Source organism: Cyprinodon tularosa, unplaced genomic scaffold (genome assembly GCF_016077235.1).
Source record: "Cyprinodon tularosa strain WSP-4 unplaced genomic scaffold, ASM1607723v1 ctg1745, whole genome shotgun sequence".
NCBI classification, from domain to species: domain Eukaryota; kingdom Metazoa; phylum Chordata; class Actinopteri; order Cyprinodontiformes; family Cyprinodontidae; genus Cyprinodon; species Cyprinodon tularosa.
Genome location: NW_024038569.1, coordinates 1 through 10,457, shown reverse-complemented (window position 1 = coordinate 10,457; position 10,457 = coordinate 1). Strand labels below are relative to the sequence as shown.

General features: G+C 44.0%; 1 protein-coding gene across 1 annotated transcript; it reads right to left on the bottom strand.

The window, feature by feature from the left end:
- Nucleotides 1-740: 740 nt before the first annotated feature.
- Nucleotides 741-1,192, bottom strand: LOC119781315 (histone H2B type 2-E1-like). The gene is made up of 2 exons (XM_038281742.1): nucleotides 957-1,192; nucleotides 741-843 (listed from the first exon to the last, which is right to left on the bottom strand). Exons 1-2 carry the CDS (start codon nucleotides 1,190-1,192, stop codon nucleotides 741-743), a joined length of 339 nt encoding a protein of 112 aa, XP_038137670.1.
- Between the last annotated feature and the right edge of the window lie 9,265 nt (nucleotides 1,193-10,457).

Sequence of the window (10,457 nt, the reverse complement as noted above, 5' to 3'; positions counted from 1 at the left end):
CACGGTGGATCGTGCCGCCTGCGCTGTGCGGAGATGCAGAGGAAACCGTATGTGATGGGGAAACGCAGCTCGACGTAACACCGGTATCTCCATCTGGTAAACGCATCCTCACTCTCCATCTCTCTGTGTGTGCTGTACGTTAACACCCACCAGCAGAAACACCCACCTACCCAACTGACAGACGGAATCTCAACTATACATCAGCCAATCTCATCCTCCCCTCTCTCATGACAAGGCGCGCACGAGTCCTATCATGAAAAAAGGTTCATTGAGCGACCTGAGTAACGCGCAGTAACGGGGTGTCTGCAATGGTAACTGCGTTATAGTTACAGTCAAAGTTATTAGTTAGATTACTCGTTACTAAAACAAGGTAACGGCGTTAGTAACGCCGTTAACAAGGACTGTAGATGTGGTTGTGTGTACAGTGTTTCATAATGACACTAGATTTGGCAGTATGTGTGTTTTGAAATAAGCACTAGAGGGGAGTCAAAAAGTTGTTCATCATAGTGACAAAAGTATAAAGTTGCTGGAAAATCTATCCTGTATACATTCTTCACATGAGACAACTGTACAACATTGTTTATTAAATCAAGTTTTTCTCCCCTCAATTTGTCAAAATAATGACAAATTTTATTGTCAATAATATTTTACGGATATAAGTAGTTTAAGGAAACAATTGCTCTTGTTGATATTTGTGTGGCCCTTAAAAGGGCCTTTGTTGGGTTTGCGGCAGTGAGAGTTTACTTGGAGCTGGTGTACTTGGTGACAGCCTTGGTTCCCTCAGACACTGCGTGCTTGGCCAGCTCACCGGGCAGCAGGAGGCGCACAGCGGTCTGGATCTCCCTGGAGGTGATGGTGGAGCGCTTGTTGTAGTGAGCCAGGCAGGAAGCCGTTGGTTATGTACTGTAAGGTGGCGCCCTCTCTGGGCCGCAGGCTGCTGCGCTAAAAAGGGCTACTGCTGCCGGGAAGAGGAGGCTGCAGGCGGAGCAGAGCAGGAGAATCCAGGAGGTGTGAAGCGCCTGAACTCCTGCCGCAGGGAGCTGCCGTTACAGCTGACCCCCCAACCACCAGAGGAGCGAGGAACGCGGGAGCCGGAGCGAGGCCGCACCAGGTCCCGAAGCATCGCTGTGTCCTCTGCGGTTTTCTTCACCTTTTCCAGTGCAGACTTAAAGCGAGATCCAACCCAGGGCATCCAGGTTGAAGGGGCTCCCCAGCATCTCCCTTTTTAGATCCTCCGGGATGGAGGAGAACAGGTGGAGCCAGATGTTCCGCTAGATATTGATCTGCCAGGCAGAAATGCGGGCAGAACAGACAGCTGAGGCCGCGCACAGGTTGAGGATGGCGTCCGCGGAGCTGCAGAACTGGCTCTTCATCTCAGCACATCCAGCTCCTCCGCCATCTTGGAGAGATTGAAGGCCAGCAGAGCAATGTTGTTAGTGGCCGCAGCAAGCTGGAAGGCACACTGGTGGGACCGGTCGGAAACCCCCCGAGTCAGCTGATCATGTTTAGTGGGGGGGAACAGGTCGCTGTCCAGCAAGCCTGTTCTTTTTCGCCACAAACACTGAAGCGAGGCTGGCCTCCAGGGGCGGGAGAGGTGGAAAGCTCCCTTTGGTGAACCCTTCCAGCCAGGTTAAAGACCAGAGGTGGTCACCGGCGCCTTAAACTCGGCGGGCTCAGCTGCTGAACCTGACAGATATGCCATGACAGCAGGGTACTGAGGCCAGATCGGGTCCGGGGGACAAACATGAGCCGAACCGTCCCGCCAGATCGTCTGATCGTGGCGGGGATCGCGGTAACGGCACAGCCAAGACTTTAGGCAGCCCTCTGGATGATCGATGGCAGTTCCAGCAAAAGGAACATTCCCACAGCATGATGCTGCCACCATCCTGTTCCATAGTGCAATGATTCATTCAGGGGGATGTGTGCTGTTAGTTTTCCTCGCCATATCATATCTAACCTGTAGGCCAACACACATCAGTCTTCCTGTTACTGATTGGTCGTTACCTGGAATCTCAGCTTTGATAACTGCCAAATTTTTAAATATCAATATTTTCATGATGGAACAGCTGGTCGCCATGACGATGGTTCCGTAAACATAAAACATTTTGTGGTTTCACTGCAACAACTTCATTGTTCCTGAGTAAATATTGCTCCTAGATCGACGGGACATTGGTAATGTTGAAGGATAATTTCTTTTTATTTAACTTTTTATTTTAAAATAACAGTTCCATCTGTTCATTTCTATCAGTTCACTTTTCTGTGTGTGTCAGCCAAAATGGAGATTGTTACGCTGTCATATGGTGGCCAGTGAGACTCCAGTCTCACCTTATATGGTGTTAGAGCCATATAGAAATTATGTTTATCTCTACGTTATATCTGATTAAAATGTAGTTATTGAAATATACTGTTTATTTTATTAAGCATTTGGTTAAATTTGGTGATTATGTTACCGTATTTTCACGACTATAAGGCGCATATAAACGTCTTTTTTTTCCTCAAAATGTGCGGTGCGCCCTATGTGTGTTGTTACTGCGGACGTTGTTGAGACCACCATGAGAACGTTAAAGGGGGAAGTGTGGCTGTGGATTGTGTATAAAAGAACAGGTATGTGCTTTATGCAGAACATTGTTGTCATAACAACCCTGAAAATGGCAATGAGACACGCCTATGAGTGCAATTTTTCCATCCGGACCAGGACTACAGTAGCTCAGCAACGTCCGGCGGATTATAATGAAAAGCTGGCGAGCTTCCACTCCTTCTGCAGCAAAACATCACCGACAAACCTATCCAGCCAAGCCACATCACCAACATGGACGAGGTGCCGCTCACTTTCGACATCCCGGTGAATCACACGCTGGAGAAGAAGGGGATCAGCACTGTAGCGATACACACAATGGGGTATGAAAAGGCGTTGTTTACTGTTATGCTTGGCTGCCACGCAAATGGACAGAAACTGCCGCCTATGGTGATTTTTAAAAGAAAGACTTTGCCTGAAGAGACTTTTCCAGCTGGACTCGTTATTAAGGCAATTGAAAAGGGCAGGATGGATGAGGAGATGAAGAAAGAGTGGCTGAGGCAGGTGTTTGTAAGGAGACCAGGTGGTTTTTTCCACACATCACCATCGCTGTTAATCTGTGACTCCATGCGTGCCCATCTCACAGCCGATGTGAGAAAAAAGGTGAAAGAAATGAACGCTGTGTTCGCTGTTATTCCGGGAGGTCTGACAAAGGACCTTGAACCAGCTGTTTAAAGTAAGGCTGCAAGCGGCGTGGGAGCGATGGATGACCAACGGAGACCACAGTTTCACGAAAAGTGGAAGGCAGCGCCGGGCAAGTTACGCCACCGTTTGCGGATGGATTGCAGATGCTTGGACTAACGTGTCTGCTGGCACTGTTGTTCGAGCTTTCGCAAAAGCCTGCATCATTTCCGAGGAGCCACCCGGCACAGAAAGTGACTCTGACAGCGAAGAAGGGGAAATTGGCATGTCTGATTTAGCGCAACTGTTTAATTCTGAAACAGAGGATGATGACTTTGATGGGTTTGATTAATACTATGTAATAAATACATGAATAAAGCACAATCATACTCAGTTTTGCTCCCGCTCTATTTTTAAATACGCAGTAGAGGTATTTAAACGTAGTAGAGGACATGTACCTGTATATAAAAAACGCGCCCTATAGTCCGGTGCGCCATATGTGTGTGTTAAATACAGTAATGGCACGCATAACTGAGACTGCGCCTTTTAGTACGGTGTGCCTTGGTCGTGAAAATACGGTATATCACTTAATTAGGCTCCTTTTAATGTCCTGTGTTTAGTTAAGGTCATGTGCAGTTTTGCTTTAGGGGTGCACATGGCAGTGCTTAAGAAGTTTTAATGGAGCAGGACGAAGAGCAACAGTTTTCTGACCGTGAAGGTTATTTGTAGAGATGTCTAATAATATCGACCGGCCGATATTAGCATAATTATTAGCATAATTATGTGATATCTGTCCATATCCTTATCGGGTTTCGTCCGATAATTTAAAACCGATATTATAATGCCTAGATTTTGCGAAATATGTTGAAGTGAGCACTCTTGCCAACACGCTATGCTCCCTGATGACGTCATTAAACCGCGCCAGACGGTGTGTGTGTAGCACCAGCGAAGCTAAACTGTTTGTAAAGAAAATGTCTGCAGTGTGGAACTTTTTTAAAGTTTCAAATGATGACTTGAAGTTTGCAATTTGCAACGAATGTGGGTCCTTGTCATGCGTGGGGGAACCAAGACTTTGTCCTTCAACAGTGATCCTACACTGGACTTCATTTGTGTTTACATTAAATTCTGTGCAATACAGCTGTACTGGTGAGGTACACTTTATTTCCTATTTGTGAAGAAAAGAGATTTATCTCTTAGTTTAAATATCCATTGTCAGGTTAATCTCAGGAAAAGCATATTTATTGGGCCAAAATGGTAGCTTTAATATTTGCAAATGTGTGTGGAGAGTTGTGTGTCTGTATCTCGATTTGTGTGTGTGCAGTGGGATTTGAAAATGTGTAAATAAATCTGTAAATGTGTGAGGAGATTTGTGTGTCTGTACAACAATCTGCAAATGTGTAAAACTACTTGTGTGTAATCCATTTTGCAAATGTGTAAAAAATCCACAAATCTGTATTCAGATCTGCAAATGTGTACTGAGACTTGCAAATGTGTAGATCAATCTGTAAGCACACACAGAGACACTTGTGTCTGAAGTATTTTCGCTTCAAGACCCAGAAATACAGACAAATCATTGGTTACAAGTCAAGCGGTTTTTCGGTTGGCTCTCTTTACACACGTGATTTTTGCTACTCTTCTGCCGCGTGAGATGCACAAATGCGTAGAAGGATTTGTATGTGTATTTTCGCGATTTGTAACCCCTTGCGCAGGCTCGCAGGCTCACATGCTGCCCTGACCGCAGGCTCGCAGGCTCACAGACAGCCTCTACCTTTTTTTTTCCTCCGCTGCGGGAGTTGACGTGACAAGGATGATATATTGATACCATTCAGTAAGGAAAAAATTTAATCTATTATTAAACAAAAGGTTACGGAAAGATGGCAGAAGCTGTGGGAAGAGCATATAACTGGAAGTTGGCTTTATAGTATTCAAAGGAAAATTGGTGAAATGAGGAGAACGGAAAGGAATAAAAAAGAGGTTATATCTAGATTAAGTTTCGGAAATACGGGGTTAAATGGAAACTTATTTAGAATGGGTACAGGAGGTTGTGGTTTTTGTTATCAAGGGGAGACGGTGGAGCATGTTTTGTTGTTTTGTTATAAATATTCTATGGAGAGAAGGGTTACAAGAAAATAAATTACAGTTAAATATACAAGATATTTTGGGGGGGGGAATCTACTTATGAATATTTTTGTAATTTGATAAACAATCCTGAAAAAACGAAATTGGTAGAAAGGATATAAGTTTATTTATGTAAATATTGTTAATATTTATTTTTATTTTTCAGTGGGAAAATACATAGCATCCCGATCCACACTCCACTGAAGTAGATGGTGGTAATGCACATCATAAAGTTGCTGGCCAACCGCCATAAAACAGAAGCAGAAGAAACAGTTTTACTAACGCAAACTATATAAAAATTTAAGAAATATACTTACAGAAAGCTGACGGGATTCCATTGCTCTCAACTTAGCAGGTACAACCCCTAGGACCCCAGTAACGTCACGTACTGTACAATACCGCCAACCGGTGGTATGTGGCTGTATGTGAAGCAAGTTGTGCTGAACTGCCGCAGCAGAGAGGCTGTCTGTGAGCCTGTGGTCAGGGCAGCATGTGAGCCTGCGAGCCTGCGCAAGGGGTTACAAATCGCGAAAATACACATACAAATCCTTCTACGCATTTGTGCATCTCACGCGGCAGAAGAGTAGCAAAAATCACGTGTGTAAAGAGAGCCAACCGAAAAACCGCTTGACTTGTAACCAATGATTTGTCTGTATTTTTGGGTCTTGAAGCGAAAATACTTCAGACGCAAGTGTCTCTGTGTGTGCTTACAGATTGATCTACACATTTGCAAGTCTCAGTACACATTTGCAGATCTGAATACAGATTTGTGGATTTTTTACACATTTGCAAGTCTCAGTACACATTTGCAGATCTGAATACAGATTTGTGGATTTTTTACACATTTGCAAGTCTCAGTACACATTTGCAGATCTGAATACAGATTTGTGGATTTTTTACACATTTGCAAGTCTCAGTACACATTTGCAGATCTGAATACAGATTTGTGGATTTTTCACACATTTGCAAAACGGATTACACACAAGTAGTTTTACACATTTGCAGATTGTTGTACAGACACACAAATCTCCTCACACATTTACAGATTTATTTACACATTTTCAAATCCCACTGCACACACACAAATCGAGATACAGACACACAACTCTCCACACATATTTGCAAATATTAAAGCTACCATTTTGGCCCCATACATATTTCAAAATGTTGTTTGAGACAGTGTTGAAAATAAATGTCAAATTTAGCATTTTCCTGCAGTTGAAATGTTGTTTTTATCCTCTACAATGGTAATTATTTGTGGAATATAGAGTTTGTTGTGGGGAATCACAGTAAATGTAGGTTATGCTTAAATTTTGTGACTGGCATGTTGTGAAATTAGTTTATATCGGTCTTGGCTTATATATCGGAATCGAAAATTCGGCATTTGGAAAATCTGCATATCGAATATCGGCAAAAAAGGCAATATCGAGCATCCCTAGTTATTTGTTGTTGAGATCTGGAGGCTTGTCTCCTTTCTCCACCAGAGGGCGTACGAGATCTCTCCTGAGGGCATGAGCTGACTGCGACACCTGTTTCCCATCTGCTCATCAGGAGCCCTATTTAAGGAGGAGGAGGCTGACACTTCCCTGCCAGAATGTTTGCCAGTATTGGTACAGCAAAACCTGAGCCAGCTCTCTGATCTGTAACCCTGTTTTTGTGAACCAATCTGATCCTGTGTTCTTCTGCCTCACAGAACCTGACTTATCTGGAAACTAGAGGTGGGCGATACCGGGATTTTTTAATCGATCCGATACCAAGTAAATACTGGGTCAGTATCGCCGATATCGATACCGATACCGATACTTTTTACATTTAAGCTGCACTTGCCTGTTGCTTTTTTTCTATAAAGTTCTCAATCGTGGAATAAATAAGAGATTATCTAATGTTAGCTTATTTTAGCTAACAATTTTTAATGGGATAAATGTACTGGGTTTTTTCAAGGTCTTAACTACACTTTCTGAGTAATATATGATGTATAATGAAGTGCTGCAGACGATGACCACTGTTATCTACCTGGATATTCTCTGGAGGACTGAAACGCTTGGGTCAAAGATGTCTGTCTGAGGCTGGAGGCGGGTCTTTGGTCTCTCTCTCCATCCAAGTCTGAGTGAGCACTCACCCAGCAACCGGCAGCGCGGTTGTCTGTGTGACGTAGTGCTGAGTGGGCAGGCCAAGCTAAGCCTGCGCGCTGATTGGCTGGCGCCGCTGAGCCATGTGACTGTAGGAGAGGGGAGGGGGAGCAAAGTGCTGTTACACATATGGGGAAACTGGTGACTCCGCAGCAGTCAGCGCGCGCGAGAGAGGATAAAAAGTATCGATCTTGTTAAACGAATATTGTTCAATATAAATACCAGCGTTGGTATCGATAGTATCGATCCTGGGATCGATCCGCCCACCTCTACTGGAAACCTGTCATCCTGGAGAAAATAACCACTGTCTCGAACCTGCCTGCCTGCCCTCCGCCTCAGTCACATTTTGCATTAATAGCCACCACTGTAACTGGACCTCAGACATTTTTTCAGAGCTCTCTTAAAAGGTTTTAAGCTGCTTTCACTTGTAGGTAAAGAAATTAAAAAACAAACAAAGATGGTCAAAAAGTCTAGAAAGACGTGTTCAGCGTCAGCCATCAGAACAGAACAAGAGAGCAACGGCGTCATAACACCACAGAGTTCAGGGTCTAGTGAAGACAGCAGTCCTAAGAACGGAGCTGAACTTGAGACCCGCAGAAAAAGCACCAAGATCTCTGTGGAGGTAGGACCTTACACAAGTTGCCAGAACCAGATTAGGACCATGGTGAGTCCAAAAAGGAAAATGACAGAAAATGAGAAAACTGACCCACTCCAAACTGCGAAAAAAATAAAGACGGAGAAACCGATGAAGCAAGTCCCAACTAAACCTTCCCTCTCATTGGACACCAGCAAGGAGTCTAGGGACCCCAGTGTGCTACTTTCCAGTACAAAACAAGATTCAAGAGAGAGGAATCTTAAGACGGAGGCTGAAGACATTATTGAACAACCGAGCAAGAAAAAGGTGACGTTTGTTGAATCGGAAAATAAAGCAGATTCTCAAGAAGCGGAGCTTCGGAAAAAATATGTTGAGCTTCATAAACTGGGACAAGGAGCCTTTGGGTCTGTGTTTGCAGGTTATCGTCGGGAGGATAAATTACCTGTGGCAATCAAACACATCCCAAAAAAAATGGTGTTTTACAACCGTAACGATGAAAATGATAGAAATCTTCCCCTGGAAGTGGCTGTCATGCTCAAACTGAGAGATGAACCAGTGCGACAACCATCTATGGTGTACCTACTGGACTGGTACAATCTGGATGAGGAGCTAATTCTAGTGATGGAGAGACCTGTGCCTTGTGATAACCTCCTTGACCACCTCGCAAAGCAAAAACCTCCTGTCAATTAGAATGATGCCAAGATCATAATAAAACAGCTGGTGCAAGCAGTCATTTACCTCCACAATGCAAACATCGACCACAAAGACATTAATTGGGGTAATATCCTGATAAGGACAGATTCAGAGGAGCCAAAAGTCTACCTCATAGACTTTGGGATAAGTTCCATTCTTGACAAAAAAACACATTCAGATTATAGAAGCATTTATGACCCACCAATCGATTCGTTGAGTCAAGTGAAACGCAAAGCTGAAATCAGAGCCGTATTGCAGCTGGGATCGGTCCTGTACAAGTTACTCCACTATCCGGTTATCTTCACAATGGGTTATGAATTCAGCCAACTGCTGTCAAGGAATTGCCAGGATTTTCTGACGAAGAGCCTGCTTAGTGGTCCCAACGAATACCCCTCTCTGGAAGATCTGCTGGCTCATCCATGGCTTTCTTAACCTACACCGCATCCCAACCCTTTGCATACAAACACACAGATCCCCCTCTTCTCCACAAAGCCCAGATGTTCCTTTTCTGGAATTTTCTCATAACATGAAGAAAGTTTTTAAGATTGGCCTACAGTTGACATCCTCTCCTCATAGCCATTCTGAAAACCGCAGCTATGTGAAAAAAAACAGCATCTTCTAAAAGCCGCAGGGCCCCAGATCGTCCTCTACATATCACAGAACATCAGGACCTTCAGATAACTTCTCCGTGATACACACCGGGCCCTGGCAACAAGTTTATCAGCAACAACAGTTTCCAGCATCAGCTTGGGTTTGTAACACAAGTTTTATTTGTGAACAATAAGATTTATTTGAGTGCAACATGTTTATTTGTGAGTGATAAGATTTGTTTGTGTGACACATGCTTTATGCATTTGCAACATGCTTTATCCTGAGCTTAACTTTGTTTTTGTCTTTGTCTCTCAGCAGGAAGTCATCCTGCAAACTGGATTTCTCGGACTTTCTCTCCCTGGAAGGATCAACTGAGCTTCAAACTGAGCAGGGGTTACAAACAGGAGGTTTGGATCCACTATCCCCAAGAGATCGTTTGAGCTTCGCACTGAGAAAGGGATTATTCTCCACCGTTCAAGTACCTGAGGAAATCTGAGTGGCAGTCAGTTTCTGCGTTCACCAACTAACTAACAGATAGGAGTCAAGGTTTCAACTACTTCTCTGGAAACGTGAGTCAGCAACCAAATCGTCCAAGTTCACGAGTCAAATTCCCCACTGAGCCTGAACTAACCGCTGTGTCTTCCCCTCACTTTTCAGTTCCGGTTGAGCAGTGTTATGAGCAACACTTCTCTCTCTGTTTTACGTCTTCAATAAAACCCGTTAAACCTTTTCCCTGGTCTCCTTGTTCGGTTTTCTGCATTTGGGTCTGAACTTTCTAAAATCATGACAGTCTGATGCGTGTTGGGCTGAGCTACCCTATCCTCTCTTTGCCTGTAACAATGGCATCTATATTTGCTGTGATCAGTGGATAAAAAGTAGTTTGAATCTCTTTTGAAGTGAGAAAGTTCACCTGAAAAACATTGTCATTGCAGTCAGTTCATCCAGATTACCATCCAGCCTTCAAATATTATTTCTGTTGCAGTTGCTCAGACTCCCGTCCACCGTGGGTTGTCACTAGGAAACACATTCAACAGCTGCCTTATGGCCTTATCGCCCCCTCATGGTTTGCTTCGGTGGCAGGAAGGCCTTCTTTATGTTCGTAATCCAAACTGCTGGCACCAGGATAATAAAAGTG

Excerpts from the sequence above, each read along its gene's own strand:
- LOC119781315 (XM_038281742.1), bottom strand. The coding sequence starts at position 1,192 with ATGCCCTGGGTTGGATCTCGCTTTAAGTCTGCACTGGAAAAGGTGAAG. Across the intron at positions 844-956 it reads GCCTCCTCTTCCCGGCAGCA|GGAGATCCAGACCGCTGTGC; the intron begins GTAGCCCTTTTT and ends CATCACCTCCAG.